Genomic DNA, 16,302 nt, shown 5'->3' with positions numbered 1-16,302 from the left:
GACAAGAGAGCGATCGGCTCTCATAGGCAGAAGCCTATGACAGCCGATCGCCGTAATTGGCCGGCTGTGGGGAGGGAGGGAAGGGATTTAAAGGAGGAGGTTTTTTTTTTTCAAAATACGGCAACAATAATATTTATTAAACAAAAAATAAACATGGGGGGAGCGAGCAGACCCCACCAACAGAGAGCTCTGTTGGTGGGGAGAAAAGGGGGGGGGGGAATCACTTGTGTGCTGTGTTGTGCGGCCCTGCAGCTTGGCCTTAAAGCTGCAGTGGCCTTTTAAACTAAAAATTGCCTGGTCACTAGGGGGGTTTAGCCCTGCAGTCCTCAAGAGGTTAACCTTGACTGCAGTTTGCATGCGGTGCGGTGTGGCGATCACACTGCGTGTAATGGAAACGGGCCCTCAAGCACCAGCATTTGTAAAATGATTCTCTCCCTTAGGTATCAAAGCCCATAGCATGTCTCAGTTCAGTAAGTTTTGACTGAGTGGATTAGATCACAGAGGAAAAATGAACATGCTTGACTTGTACGTGCTTTAAAAGTCTGGTTATAAACATCCTAAGAAATGGAGCCTGGCTGAGTGTAGTAAGGTTTTTCATGGGGTAGGAACAGCATGACAAAAAGCAGAACCAGAGATAAATGAAGACATAACATACAGTAACAGTAACATTACATTTGGAAACATGGTGGCTCAGTGGCTAGCACTATGGCATTGCAGGTTTGAGGGTTCCAGGAGTTACAATCAAGGTCTCTATCTGTATGGATTTTGAATGTTTTCTCTGGTTGCTGTGGATTATCCAAAACCTGGAAAGATACTAGTAAATTAAAAAAAAAAAAATTTCAAACAGTCAGTACAAGAATAGCTGCAAAGCTCACCTGGGAAATAAGTATTTTTGCTGTGTATTTCATTTTAGCTCCACAGTTATAAGAAAGATAAAAGCACTGCATTTCCACACTAGACTTACTAATAAATACATGCCCTATAATAATAAATAAACTAAAATGCATTAACTAGCAAAAGGCTAATTTTGCAGTTGTACCTCGTGACCATTTTTTGCATTGACAGGCTACTGATGAAGGGTTGGTGAATTCCACAGTTTGGTTCACAAACTCTTAGTTGATTAAACTTAGGGCTGGTTTACACTTGTTTTAAAAAATGTATCTGTGGCTCTGCTTTGGGGCCCGGCTCAAAACTGGAGCCACGGATAACATTGTTAAAAATAGCGGCCGTCTTCACCCTGTTCAAAAATGTATCCGTGGGCGATCCAGGGAATCTATGCTGAAAAACTGAACGCAGGGTCTGGATTTGCAGGGTCTTCATGGACCCTGATCACTCCCGGATACACTGAGGGGTAGTGAAGGGCAGTGCAAAAATTGATCTCCCTCTACACAGGCTAATCTTGCACGCAGAAATGGAGGGAGATCCGCATTGCCTACTGCCTGCTCCTCCCCTTCATGTCTCCCCAATAGGTGTCTCCGAGGTAGCCTGAGGGGGTAGCGGGCACAGGAGTGGGGAGGGGTGCTCGCCCCTCCGCCCTCACCTGGGTTACCTGTCCCTGCTCCCCCTCCAGCTATGTGTGGCAAAAGTAAAGAGCGAGCAAGAGGGGGAGTAATTACATTTCTTCCTCTTCCTCCTGGCCGCAATAGCAGCATAGGGGGCGATATACAGGCTGGGAACACGAACAATCACTCGCGTTCCCATGCCTGTCGGCCGGTGACGGCCAAACCGGAGTGCTCGCTGGCGGGTCCTGGGACATCGGAGCGGAGCTGCGAGGGCACCGATCGTCTGCAGGGGCTGAGGGAAGCCCCAGGTGAGTTAATCTCGTTTTTTTTTAGTGACTTTAGGTTCACTTTAAACTTTCAAATTAAATTTGGCACCTGTTATTTATTACATAGTAAAAACAAAACAAAAAAAAACAGATTTTTACAAATAATTGAATACATGCATTTATGTTGCTTGTATAACAAAACATTTTTTTTTATTGACCTGAAAAAGCAGTACAACACTTATGAAATGTCAAGTGATTAATAAATGTTTGTATTATTTTGTCCATCATTTAGGTAAGTAACATTTAGCTTAAGCTGCTTTTATTTAGGCCTCTCCACATCTAAGCTGCTCCACCTTTTAAAATGTTTTTAAACCTTTTATCTCCATTGGTGAGCCTCTTCAAAGTATTTTAGTTTTCCACTCCTATACAGGGACATTTGTTAGTTATTTCTATATTGGGTTACTTACAAGATTTTTTTTATTGGAGTGTGACCTATTTCTTCATCAGTATTGTCACATGCCAGTGTGGAAGCACACTAACAACTAAAGCCGTCCACATCCTGGGTTTGTAAGTACACTATTTAATTTATTAATTTATTTCCTTTACCCATAGGCCAGACTTACTACACGATAAGGGTAGAGTCTCTTTTTGTGTCCTCTTTTTTGCTGGAACCCCAGGTTCCTTCAGCCTCCCCCCCAAACCTAATATATTTGTTGGAAAAAGTCACAGATAAACTGTTGTCTTTAAAAGAACACTGTCTACAGCCAAGTATGTTAATAGAGGTCAATGTTTTTTCTTTGATCACTGATTTAAAGAATATGAAGCAAGAGATGGGCGCGAGTGTATTACAACTGCAGGAAGAGCAGAATATACACTCATCTGTACATGGATCTTGCAATACTCTGCAACAGGTTTATACTTTGTCTGGTAAATGTTTTTATATTGCTATATTACAGATTGTATACTCAGGAACAACCTTCTTGGGATTTGTTGGCCTATACACTGGACAAAGTCCTTACAAATTCACCATTTCTGCAAATGCCAGAGGTACGATTTGCCCTAGTTCCCTGTTAAACAGCTCATTGGATAAGTGAAGGACAGAAGTGCAAGTGGCAATGAGCCGCAGCAAGTTTTCACAGGGAAGAATTGGTATCAGGGACAGTGGTCCGACTAGGCAGATCTCTACAAAGGAGGTCAACGACATGGAGGGACACCTGTGCGCACTTTAGGCTTACAACCAATATGATTAGGAACAATCATTTCAGCAAAGAAAAATATTAAAAATGTGCGTGTGTCAGTTAAATGGTGCCCATACAATAAATGTTTGATTTCCCCGTTTATTCGACCAAAACGATCAAATTGAAAATAATATTTTTTTTCGATCTAGAAAAACAAATGATTATCCTGTTTTTTTCAATAGAAATTCAACCTAACATGTTGGAAAAATATTTTTTTTTTCTAATCGAAAAAAAAAAATTGTACCATGTATGGGCACCATAAGAGTGATGTGAAAACTATTGAGGAACTTTAGAGAGGAAAAAGGAGGGTAAAAAACAAGGGAAGCAGGAGCCTTCTAAGTGCAGTAGTATATATACCCACAAACACTGGGTGAGTAATTCAGTTTGATACCTACTCGCATTGCGTGGTTGCCGAATTGCAACAAAATGTTGCACTCATGGAGAAAACACATCTCCACTCAGATCTTTAAGTATTCCAGTTCTAGTTTGATCTGCATGTTGGGGTTGATGGTGGTGGCCAGTGGCGGAAGAGGGGAACCAATATTGGAGGTGTCCAGAAAGTACCGGTATATACTATAATATTATATTATATACTATAATAAGGAATAAGCATTGAACTTACATCCAAAAACCATCTAACTCAATTCTGTTTGATTGAAAAAGATGATTGGTACATGACAATGTATTTCATAGGTCTAACCCACTTCATCAGGTATTGTGCAATTTGGCTACAATCTGACATTGGTGTAAGGCGCTCAGCTCATAGCAAGTTTTCCTCACAGCCAAGTCTGTGGCTAATGGATGCCCCAACACAAGAGGCCTTGTTGAAAGTCATGTAGGCTAGTTATGGCATAGAAGGCAGATGCCTTTCCACGACAGGCTTCTATAGCAAACACATCCGCTATCTGGAACAGGTCGAATTTGTGCATTGTGGTTACCAGTTGCCAACTGAGAAGTGTGAACAGATACTATTAATAAGAAAGGACCTGTTGGTTGCCAGATTTTACAGAGTACCCAGCAGGCTCATAGTGAACCAGAACTCCCAGGCTAAAAGAGACTGAAAAGTCCTCTTACTAAGATATTTTGCAATCTGGCAAAATGGACAAAAAATGTCCATTTTGCATTGTATTCTGAACCGAGCCTAAATCACTCTGAGGAACAAGGCTACAGTGTTTGTTTGTTTTTGTTAATATGCAGCAAAATATGAAATATATATTTTTTTTTTCTTTGTTTGCTGGTATAAAAATCCCCATAGTAACAGCTGACAGACAAATAATAAATATGTTATATAGCAGGGGTGCCCATTGGGTAGATCAAAAGCCCTCATGGTAGATCCCAACCACACTATATTTTCTATACTGTATACACAATTGTGCTCCTAAAATTGTACATAGGTAGATCATTTTTAAAAGTAGCTCGCAAGCCGAAAAAGTGTGGGCACCTCTGCTATATAGCATCAAGGGTTGCTTTGGTAATGTCTGCCTCCGCCGAGAATCCAGCATGTGTATGACAGCCTCTTGACCCCTCTCGACCACTCAGCCAGCAATCTAAGCATTTTCTCCACACTTAATCTGAATGCACACGATGTAGTTTCACATACAGTTCAGGAATTGGATGATTATTTCCATGTTTTCCGATCTGCTCGCAATGTTCCCGGGATGGATTTTTTGAAGTTATCACTGGAAAATCGATCACATTATTGATCAGAAGCAGTTTGGACATGTACACGTGATACAACTTGTCAAATTACCCATCGATCGGACAGGAAATGGCATTGTGTGTACCCAGCATTAAATCCCTGCCAGGCAACATTCCGAAATTGTGTGTACGGGCCTTATGCTGGGAATACACAATGAGATTTTTCAGTCGATTTACTGTCCGATCTTATTTTTGATCAATTTTCTATCGATTTTCTTATCTCTTATCTTTTCTTATCAATTTCCATTCACTTCTATGAGAAATCGATCAGAAAATGATCGAAAATTAGATCGGACATGTCAGAAATGATCGAACCATCTATCTGCTGAAAAAGCTTATGGTGTACTCCCAGCATTAAATTTGGCTTTATCTATCCTTCTTCATACTAATTAACCTCCCTGCCGGTTATCCCGAGCTCAGCTCGGGGTAACCTGCCGCGGAGGATTCCTCAGGCCCTGCTGGGCCGATTTGCATAATTTTTTTTTGTTACACGCAGCTAGCACTTTGCTAGCTGCGTGTAACTTACAATCGCCGCCGCTCCGCGCCGATTCGCCGCAACCCGCCGCATCAGAGGGTGCCCCCCCCGAGACCCGTGCGCTGCCTGGCCAATCAGTGCCAGGCAGCGTCGAGGGGTGGTTCGGGACTCCCTCTGACGTCACGACGTCGATGACGTCGGTGACGTCATCGCGCCCGTCGCCATGGCGACGGGGGAAGCCCTCCTGGAAATCCCGTTCAGAACGGGATTTCCGGATGGGTATATGCGCCGGCGGCGATCGGCGCATTCGGGGGGACGCCGCAGGGAGGGGGGAAGCATGTAGCTAGCGCTAGGCTAGCTACATGCTAAAAAAAAAAAATACTGCCAAAAAACACCCTCCCTGCCGTGCGCAGCAATTTTTTATAACGGCAGGGAGGTTAACTAGTCTGAAGCAGAATCAGATTACCAGCAAGTCCTCTTTCACAGTAGGACGTTGCGGTTTGATGCGACATTAAAGTCGCAACGCAAATTACAACGCAATGCCCCCAAAAAGTTGCACAGCAATACTAAGTCTGTGCGACATTCACAGTGCAAACGTTGCGTTTGTGTGTAACGTGTAGCGTTATTAGAAAGTGCTGCATGCTGTGCGTTATACACGTTATCAGCTGCGTTGGACTGTTTGCACATGCTCAGTAATGACTTGGAAGCATACTTTTTATTGCCTGCATGCTCTACTGTATGCGATAATAAGGGGCATTAAGTTGCGGTGCAACTTTTTTTGGGTGTTGCGTTTTAATGTGCATTGCGACTTTAACGTTGCATCAAAACGCAACGTCCTACTGTGAAAGAGGCCTAAATGCCTGAAAACTTCAATGGATGTAATGAAGTCCACATCAATGCACACTTCAAAAATCATCAGTCCAACTTCAGTGTTTGTCTGCACTGTGTAGATCACATCATGTACAATATAATCTCAAAATAAAAGATGACATACTTAGAGGTCTTTATGATATAATGTGTCTCATTTTTGCTTCTCTTTGCAGAAGATAATCAGCACTTATGGAAGAATGTGTTCTCTCTGTTAGTACACAGATATCCTGTTAGCTGGCTCATACGGAATGTAAGATCTTAGCAGATGTGATTGCAAATAGTAGATATGGAAGTATAAATAATGAAAGCTAGGCACAACAGTGTCCCTTAATTTCTGCATATACTGACTAACTCACCTGCACACACACATAGATCTATGAAATGATGTGAACCTTGTTACATTTTCTATATTTTTACAGGGATGGGACATAAACATCATCTGATTATCAAACAAAAACTAAAAGTAGAAGTGAAGAAAACCTAGTTAAAATTAGTGTAAAATGAAAAAACAAACAAACCAGATAGGCTGTAGACACACTGTGAGCGCTTCCTGAGTGATTTTCTATCCTTCAGAGGTCTCTGAGCATTTTTTTTAAAACACTATCATTAAAAAGCGTTAAAATCATGGTAAAATTACCGCGATTGTGATTTTTCAAAAAAATCACGATTCTGGCAATTTTACCACATTTTTTATACAAGTAAATGGGAGTGTTTTTTAAAAATCGCTCATAAAGCTCTGATGGTCAGGAAGCGCTCACAGACAGTGTGTCTACAGCCTTGCTTACCTAAGGAGAGGGAAGGCTTTGGGTCCTATAGAGCCCTCCCGTTCCTCTCCTGGTCCCATCATTCCTGCGCTGGCTACCCCGTTAGCATTCTCCAATCGATGGGTCGGAGAAAACTCTCTGCCACTGCGGGGGAGCTTCAGAAGTCTTTGGGAGCCCGAGTGCGAGAGAACACGCTTGCGCATGCTCAGTACGGAGCGGCCCGTCTTTGGGAGCACATAGGCTCTTGAAGACTTCCGAAGCTCCCCTGCAGTGGCAGAGAGCAGTCTCCAACCCATCTGTTTTTTTTTCCCACTTCAGACTCCCTTTAAACAAATGATACTAAAATTATTATATTTAGTCGTTTATTATATAAAAAATGATCCAATAACATACAGTATTTGCAAGTAAGTGAATTGTGTTATCAATGTTTGGTGTGATCCCCTTCTGTAGTAATAATAATTGCAAATAAATTGCAGTAGCTGTTGATTGGTCCTGCACATGGGCAGCAGTATCACTGCTATGAAAATCTACGTCATGTCAGAAACTAATGTCCACAAACATTATATTGATTTTCAATAGCGCAACCCTGAAGTGGTTAAATAATTCACACTTGAAATTAACCTCATTGCTGGAAAATTCTGATTTCTCCTTCAGATTACATGATTATCCTAAACATTCACTTACTTTTGCCACATGCAGATATGTTATTGGATGCATTTTGATCAGTAAATAAATGACTAAACATTATTTTTGTTTCACTTATTTAACTAGGTTTTCTTCATCTACTTCTAGGACCTGTTTGAAAAACAAGTTTTGAAAGAATAGCAGCGTTTTCCGTGCAATTTATTGTATTATTAGATCATAAACCCAACGTTTCGAGACCATATTGAGTCTGTTTATCAAGGTAAAAGCTAGGTGGCCAAATCTTCTCTGCAGCACAATCCACATTCATGAATGGCATTCTGCAGTCACTGCTCGCATACCGCACTTCACTGTGAGCAATTGCCCAATCTTACCACTTTTATATAATATGAGGGACTACTGAATGTATCCATTCAAAAAATATTTATACAGTTTACCCTTGTACTACCAAGATTTGGTTAGATTGTACAATTAAGATTGTATCATTGATGGCCACCTTTATTTAAGCCTTCTAATCCAAGTTTGATTTTCAATTGCTGATCTCCGATGGATCAGATAGTACTGATGGTGACAATAAACAATTGATCAATTATCGGAACGGAAGGCTAGTTGTGTCTATTGATTGTTATAGTATAGTATGTGTGCAGTGTGTGCGTGTGTGTGCGTGTGTGTGGTGTTCAGCTTTAAGTCAAATATTTCTGAATAAGACATTCTTTTCTGTCTAACAGACTCTTAACCAGGCCCAGGATTATGAGTCGGCAGTTGCAAAGTTATCAGACACACCGATCACTGCTGAAATGTACATTGCTGTTGCTGGCACAAAGTCAGGAGAGGGTGTGGTTATTACCAGAGACAGGGATGGTGTTGCTGATATTTTACATTTGAATGTTTCTGAAGGAAGGTAAGTTGCATATTTGGCCTTTGATGCTAGTGTTTTAATAGAACAACATTTACAAAATAAATTTCACCGATCACCAGCCTCTTCATACCAACTGCCTGATGCTGACCCCCCCCCCCCCCCCCCCCCACCAGCAGCTTGACTTGGCCACCTCCAGTCACTATGATAACCACAGTGATTTGGTACATTTAACAGTGCAGATAGGTGACACTGCTGTACCCATTACAGACATACCACCCTAGTGAATAAAGGTGTGTACATCTGCACAATTGCTGCTGAGACTTGATTCCTCTGGCAACAGTTCAGGGCTGAGTTGATTAACCTGCAGGATAGAAATGCTTTCTTTCCCTATGGAGTGGGAGGGGTGAGGAAAATATCAATAGCCTTGGCTGATCCTTGGAGAAGATTGTCTGGCAGGCCAGGCTTCTTGCTGATGAATTTGAGCATTTGCACACATGGCAGATACTCAGCCTACAACCATCTAGTGCATAGCTCCCCTACCCTGTCCTCAATGTCCACCTACACTACATGTTTTGCAGAAAACCACAAACATGCACAGGTGAGGTAATTAGCGTCTCAGCAGAGCTCATTAACTGCCTCTTTGGAGTTCCACAAAACATGCACTGTTTGTGGAACTGTTTGTGGAACTGTTTGGGGAACACTGATCTAGTGTACTTAAAGGAATACTATCGATACCCAAGTGTTCTAAAATGACAGTGTGCAAATAATGTCTAAGTAGCTGTGTAAACATTTTCCTACTTTTCATGTTAAATATCAGAGGTAAAAGCTGTAATTTATTGAGGGTAGGATTTAGCAATATTGGGACAAATCAATTGCAGAAGGGGTGTCTGCTTCAGTGCACAGCCAGAGTTGCATATCAGACTACAGAAAGCAAATATCAAACATATCAAACTCTGAAAGCAAAAACAGTATGAAAAAGCTGTGACAATTAGTTACATTTCCTTCAGACAGGTCAGTCAGAAACACAGGACACAGAAGCTGCAGCTGTTGGGAGCTCTCTTCTCTGTCACACACAGAGCTACACATAGAGTTAACTGATCAAGTGTGAGGGGAATTTCCCCTCTCCTCATGGCTCAGTCAGCCGTCAGTTTTGGCGTCAGTAAAGTTTGAATGTATTTTGATAACAGTAAACAAAGAAGTTGCTACTAAAATGTATACACCAGTACTTAGCAGCACTTCCCAAACAATTCCTGTGTCAATTGAAAAAAATATGTGAATCGATAGTATTCCTTAATAGCCAATTCTCTATGAGAGAGTTCACATCTGAGCGGTTCTTTTGCAATCCGCTTAGAAAAGTGGTGCTTGGGCCATTTTTTAGGCGATTTGCCTCAATGAAAGGTATAGGAAAAATGCAAAACGATCACAAAATCGCTTTGACAAGCAATTGCGTGAGTGTAACGATATGTGTCAGCAAGAACAGGGTTCTGATTATTAGGTGATCTGCAGTATCACCTATAATGCAGATATATACCTGATTATACGGTGATCTGAAGAATCACCTATAATACAGGTATATCAGACAGCTGATGTGACAGCAAATAGCAAGTATAGCAACACACAGAATAGATACTAATGTATAGTGCTTGGTGCAACAGTAGTACTTGATAGATTTATCTATACCTCACCAGAGGAGCTATATCTATATCATGTTACAGTATACTACAAGTTTTTATTACATAGTGAGTTATCTGCACTCCAGTCTGGGGTTCTCACAGTTTCTCAGCATGTAACAAGCAGCTCCCTTCCCCATCTGCCTCACAAACTGCATCACTGTCTGTGAGGAGTAAAAAAAGTACACAGAGCCTGCAGGGGGTGTGCATAACTTGTATTAATTACAACAGAGGCAGCCCGTTCCTCCCTGGGTCGACAAAGCTTGACAAAGAAAAGAAGATTAGATATATTACAGTGCAACTAGAAAAGGCTGCAGTAATCCAGACCACATTAGAACAGGTATAGGAACTTATAGGATAGAAGAAATAAGGCTGAACATTTTGTTACAGAGTCTCTTTAAAGTGGATACCATGAAGGAGACATGGTTTTGTTTTGACACCAGGAAAGGGAAATGGGTTAAGGAGCTAAGCATGAGAAAGCAGATAATTATAAGGGGCAGGTTAAGATTAAGCATCAGAAAGTTGTTAACTTCTGGGGTGGGGGTGGGGGGGGGGATGTTTTGGTCTGGCATTGGGAAGAAGTTAACTTTGGGAGGTGATTAGCATTACATGTCAGAAAGAATATATTCATCAAGGGCATCTGTGGTGGTTGTCTTCTCAGCTTCTCCCTGCACATAGATCTTGCAGTGCTTTGAGCAGTACTCTAAGCGCCAGCAACCTGAAAGTGGGGGCACAGGGCATGCTAAGTGTAATATACTTTCTTAAAACAAAAGGTATTTGCGATAATTCAGCTTAAAGTGCGTAATTGTGGTTACCCACAATGCATCACCACTGCATATGCAAATCATCTCTTTATGCCCTGATGCCAGGCTTACATCCAGAACCTCTGGTGTATAGCAAGCCTACAGCTAATTTTACAGAGCCACTGAAATTCACTTAATTATTGCGAATACCTTCTGTATTAAGAAGTCAAATTACACGTAGAATTTAACAGAGAACACCAACCATCGCCACATTATGGTTTTGTATGCAGCAATTGGGTCTGATTCTCACCTGCCCAAAGGCATTCTATGTGTCTTTTTTAAAATACCCAGCACGTGATGTTGCATGCCCTAAATGCACTGCCACACTCTCTCTGCAAAACATGAGATGAGTCATTCTGTGGCAGTGGCTAACACTAATAGTGTGACAGGCAGAAGATGATGCAGTGATGGTCATGGGCAGGTAGCTATGTATCTCACACCTGCATGCATCTCTACCAATGCTATCATATGGCAATGAGAGGAGTTCCTCTATAACTATTTCATTTATGCTGTGAGCAAAAAAAAAAGTTTAAATAGTTAACATTTTCCATATGATAATACAATGTTTTGTTTAAATGCAGGTGGTTCCTCCTACAAACCAATTATGACAGGGGCACCGTGACTCTGCATGACAGGAGAATGTATGTAAAGTGATAAAGGAAATATGCTGCATTTGTTTTCACGAAAGTAGTTGAAGAACTCTTTTGGGACAGATTGCTGTGGTCTTAAAGGATAACTGTCATTAATTATGTAATTTCTATAAACAATAAGGAGACATTCCTGGCAAGCTAGCAGACACATTTCTAATGCTCAGTGGTATTACATTTTCTCTCTTTTCCACATTTTCTATCTGCTGCTGATTACTGGGCAGTGCTGGACTGATGCATCTAAAATCTTCCAACTTCACTCGCAGCATACTGTTACTCTTTCCTCCTGTGCTGGCTTCTTGGCTGGCTAACCGTATTTGTTTCTCTACCTGCCCATTACAGGCTGATTTGCTTGTATTTACCTTTGGTGAAATATATACACTTTTTACTGAAAACATCTCTACCTGCTTCTCATCTCATCTAATTATACACAAGTGAAACATCACAAATTCATAAGAGGCATTTGCAATCACCTGTAGCATGTAAGTATACACCTACATCACCTCTTGTCTGAGGTCATCTTACCCATCTTTAAGGAAGCTGTAGAAGGGGGAGAGTATTTGCACTGACTCCCCTGCAATCATAGGCCTAACTACAATCTCCGGAGCCCCTCAGCACAGATCTTCCGTCCGCGGCCCCAGCGCCCATCTTCCAGCCCCGCCCCCACTTTCCTTGGGGCTAAGTAAGCAAATGCAAAGTTAAAGGCAGGGCATCAGGAACCACATGGTGATTGGCTGCCAGTTGTGTGGCTGCCCTAAAGACGAGAGTAAAGACCTGTCCTCCCACCAGAAGCAAGTAATGTATGATGCTCCGCTGAAACTGCTCTGCCCTCAGCCCTTCCTTCCTTCCCTCGCTATGGAATAATAGCTGGTCCCTTATCCCACTAGGATTGAGTTTAGTCATGCAAGAATGTATTTAATCCTTTGCCCTGGAGGGAGTTTTGCAAAAACAGGCCCCTTAGCTCACTAGGATCTAGCCCAGTCATGATGCAAAGCAAGCTAAGTCCTATGCCATGAAGGCACCTGGTCCCTTAGTCCCACTGGTAGCTGTTATATTGTAATATGTTATGTGTTATACAGTATGTCGGATATGGCCAGCTTGTCAGTTGGCTGTACCATACATGGGTTTCTACAGGTGGTAACGTAAAACTTCAGCTTCTTGAAACAGAAGAAATTAGTACTTTTCGCCCTCAAAGGTGCAAGAAGTAATTTTTAGTTAATTATGAGTTAAAGATCTTAAAGCATATTTTATCCTGATCTGGAGATCTTATGATACAGATGTAGTCAAAAAATACAGGCAATATCTAAGTATTAATATGTTAAACTACATGTAATTATCACCAAAATAATCAAATATTGAACTGTTCCTTTTTCTCAGGGACATTGCAGCCAGGGCCCTAAATTCTACAGGGCAAGAAAATATTAACAGGGACGCTTTATACAAGGTTGGTGTGCTATTTTTTTTCATAAATTAACAACACAATTATTCATCTTACATTTTTAGATAATTAGAAGTTCAAGATGGCAAGTTTTACAGTGTGCTACATTACATTCTATTACAAATTACCCTTCAGACAGGCTCACAGACTAACTGTGATTTGTCCTTCACTCACATAAGGTCATTTCTTCACGCTGCCCCTCCATCCCAAATCCACTACTCCCTGTGTCCCTCTGACTGTGACTGGAAAATAGAAGGTGCAGCCCTAGGGCAGTGAATACTGGCAACACATGCGACTGCAACAGCAAGCTGGAGAGGCACGCTGCTGTGAGAAGCTGCCCCTCTATTTTCCTGCCAGACTGAGAGGGACACGGTTAGCAGTGGAGTCGGGAGGGGCAGCATGGAGAGGTGAGAGCACACCAGGGTGGGTCAGGGAACCTGGGGAATTGCAGACACCTGCCACAAATGTTCAAATCGTATCCGATCACAGCACGTTTGCGATCATGACCACAATTTGCAGTGGAAAAGAGCAGGTCTATGAAAGATGAGGTTATCAATACTGAGGACCACCCCTGCATGTTATATGCCTCCCTTTCCATCGTGGATTTTGTCATGTGTGATGTCATTTTAACTTTTTTGGATTCAAGTTTTGCTTTTATTGGAACTGCCGCTTTTCCTCAATTTGAACTACTTGATCCTGTGACTGGTTAGCAGCAATTCAGGTGGCCACTGTGCTGGTCCTATATAGCCTTCCCGCTCCTCTCACAGTGACCCTCATTCAATCTCTGTCACCTCTGAAAGCAATATTCAACTGATTGGCTGAACAATGATCTCTGCCGCCGCAGGAAGCTTCGATAGTCTTTGGGAGCCTGAGTGCCCCCTCTCGTTCATGCATAGGCAATACAGAGCCACCCATCTTTGGGAGTACTTGGGCTCTGGAAGACTTCCGAAGCCTTCTGCGGCGGGGGATTCAATTGGAGGAGCACTGGAATGAGTGGACCATGAATGGAACCGGGAGGCTCTATAGGACCCATAACCTTCCCTCTCCTTAGGTAAATGTCTTTTTTTTTTGTTTCCTATTAACTTTAAGCATGCTGACTAGGATAACTTGAACACAGATTGTCTTATATAATCATATGTGTTTATGTGTGCAGGTCTTATCAATTTACCAAGTGCTAAACTGGTAAGTTTTCAAAAAATGTAAGATGATAGATTTAACTATTTTTCCAGAAACTGTTTACTTTAAATGGAACCTAAACTGAGAAGGATATGGATTTTTCCTTTTAAAATAATACCAGTTGCTTGACTCTCCAGCTGATCCTATCTCTCTAATACTTAATAATAATAATAAAAAAAACTCTTATTTGCAAAAATAAGAGTAATATACCCTTATGTTACATCTGAGTCCCTAAAGTAACTATTGATGTTTTTTTTTTCAAATGCTGTTTTTTTCAAGTGATTTATTTTGGAAACTATGGGGAAGGGGGTAGAAGGGGTTAATAACTAATTTATTTGCTTTATATATTTCAAACATGTCATTTTATTTTTAGTCCACTAGATGTCCCCACCCTTCATCTTGTGTACTGAACACCACCCAGGAAATGTTGTGCAAATGTTTTTTACTTTCATTTTATGAATGACCAGAGGCATCTCACTGATGCCAGTGGTCATTCATAAGAAGCACATGTTCCCATTCACCAACCATTACTCTGCTGCGCTAGGTAATGGGTGCATGCGCATTGCAAGTAAACAGAAAGATACATGTATCTACGCCCCTTCTTGTGAAGAGAAGTCCAGAGGGGCGTAGATACACAATGCAGCAGTTGTGAAGCAGTTAATTGCTACATGCTGTTGTTTTTTTTAGTTATGCACATTCCTCAGTACCATTATAAATTTATAGCTAAAGATATTGACATTGCCCTGTGAGTAACTGACTAAAGTTATTACAACCACCTTGGCTGGGTATGACAATATTGGGTTCTAAAACAGGAAGGTTGTAGAACACATCCGTGTGATTATACTATTTTTTAAAATTATTTATTTATATAGCACCAACATCTTCCGTAGCGCTGTACATAGTACAAACAAATATTGGGGAACAAATATAGATGAGAAATTCTGGACACTGTACAGTCATGACATTCAATAGTAGAAATACATAGTTAATTTGTAGTTTGAGATATCTCTAAAGTTGGTACATGTTCATATGGTAAATTACAGCAGTGTGAGAAACACTAGGAGGAGGTCCCTGCCCTTGTGAGCTTAAAATCTATATGCTATTCCTCATTTAGACAGCAGAGTACAAACTCAGGATCACAGCAGCACAGATTACATAATAATTAGGCATGAAGTAATACTCTGTATTCCTGTCTAGTTCACTTTCCCTGAAGTATATTCAAACTTCATTAAAGTCTATGAAGCTAATGGCAAAATGAGTAATAAAAATGAATGCCAAGTGTTATGTCTTCTATAAGAAGTAATGTGTGTGCCTCTATTTTTAGGGGAACCATCCATACCACACTGATGAGTGCATCCTCTCCACAGGACTATGTATCCTACCTTCGGGTTTACAAAGGTAACTTAAAGGAGTTATCAGGCAATAGTAAGTAAAATAAGGGCTACTTACCCGGGGCTTCGTCCAGCCCCAAGCTCCCAGCATGTTCCTCGCCGCAGCTCTGCAGTGAGCCGTTCGCCGCCGCTGCCTCTCGGTCCCCGGCGATGATGTCAGGCAGGGTTTTAGCACAAAATCAGCCATACATAGCCCCCTGATGATCAGTATGAGAAAAGGAGTAGATTTCTCATGGGAAAGGGGTTATCAGCTACTGATTGGGATGAAGTTCAATTCTTAGTCACGGTTTCTCTTTAAGGAGAAACCTATCCAACTCCACACAATATGATGATGTGAGTGGAGAAGATTCTGGGTATGCTTGTCATGAAGAAGATGTGGCTATCATTGGATACCAGCAGCTGTTATCATGACATAATCTATTGTAGCTACTAAATTGTTCTTTGAATTACAAGACCACAACAAAAGGAAGGAACAGAACTATATTAGGGCTAATTTACACAATATCCCACATTAGGTGGAGATTTTCAATGGGCTTTTACACCTAATGTGAACCTTACATGCATTTGTGTCTGGGATTCATCTCAGTAACCAAACAGCTTCGGGTGACTCAAAACCACAAGGAGAGTATAAGGGCTTAAAAGAAACCAAAAAGCCCTCCTACTAAAAGCAATGCTTAGGTTAGTTTGCTTTATTAAAACAGAAGGAATTTACAGAAATTCCGCTTTAACCTTCTGCCGCCCGCGTCACGCCAGTAGGCGTGGCCGCGGCGGCAGCCCCAGGACCGCCTAACGCCAATTGGCGTAAAGTCCTGGGGCTCTATTTTGCATGAGATCGCGCGCATGGTGCGCGCGCATCTCATGCA

The 16,302-nt window shown here is 41.5% G+C and overlaps 1 protein-coding gene and 1 long non-coding RNA gene across 2 annotated transcripts in view; one reads left to right on the top strand and one right to left on the bottom strand.

Annotated features, from left to right (window-relative positions):
- Window positions 1–16,302, bottom strand: part of LOC137504731 (uncharacterized) — a 117,926-nt gene that overhangs the window by 80,673 nt on the left and 20,951 nt on the right. The gene's annotated exons all lie outside the window — the stretch shown is intronic.
- LOC137504718 (N-acylethanolamine-hydrolyzing acid amidase-like) overlaps window positions 1–16,302 on the top strand; it is a 50,347-nt gene that overhangs the window by 22,371 nt on the left and 11,674 nt on the right. The window contains exons 4-10 of the mRNA XM_068233305.1: window positions 2,725–2,815; window positions 6,223–6,299; window positions 8,184–8,356; window positions 11,369–11,428; window positions 12,812–12,878; window positions 14,026–14,054; window positions 15,373–15,446. Coding sequence (XP_068089406.1) covers window positions 2,725–2,815; window positions 6,223–6,299; window positions 8,184–8,356; window positions 11,369–11,428; window positions 12,812–12,878; window positions 14,026–14,054; window positions 15,373–15,446 — 571 coding nt within the window. The remainder of the gene's footprint in view (window positions 1–2,724; window positions 2,816–6,222; window positions 6,300–8,183; window positions 8,357–11,368; window positions 11,429–12,811; window positions 12,879–14,025; window positions 14,055–15,372; window positions 15,447–16,302) is intronic.

The sequence above is a fragment of the Hyperolius riggenbachi genome, chromosome 1, assembly GCF_040937935.1.
Source record: "Hyperolius riggenbachi isolate aHypRig1 chromosome 1, aHypRig1.pri, whole genome shotgun sequence".
NCBI classification, from domain to species: Eukaryota; Metazoa; Chordata; class Amphibia; order Anura; family Hyperoliidae; genus Hyperolius; species Hyperolius riggenbachi.
The sequence above is the reverse complement of the archived record's forward strand: the minus strand, read 5'-3'. Positions and strand labels throughout refer to the sequence as shown.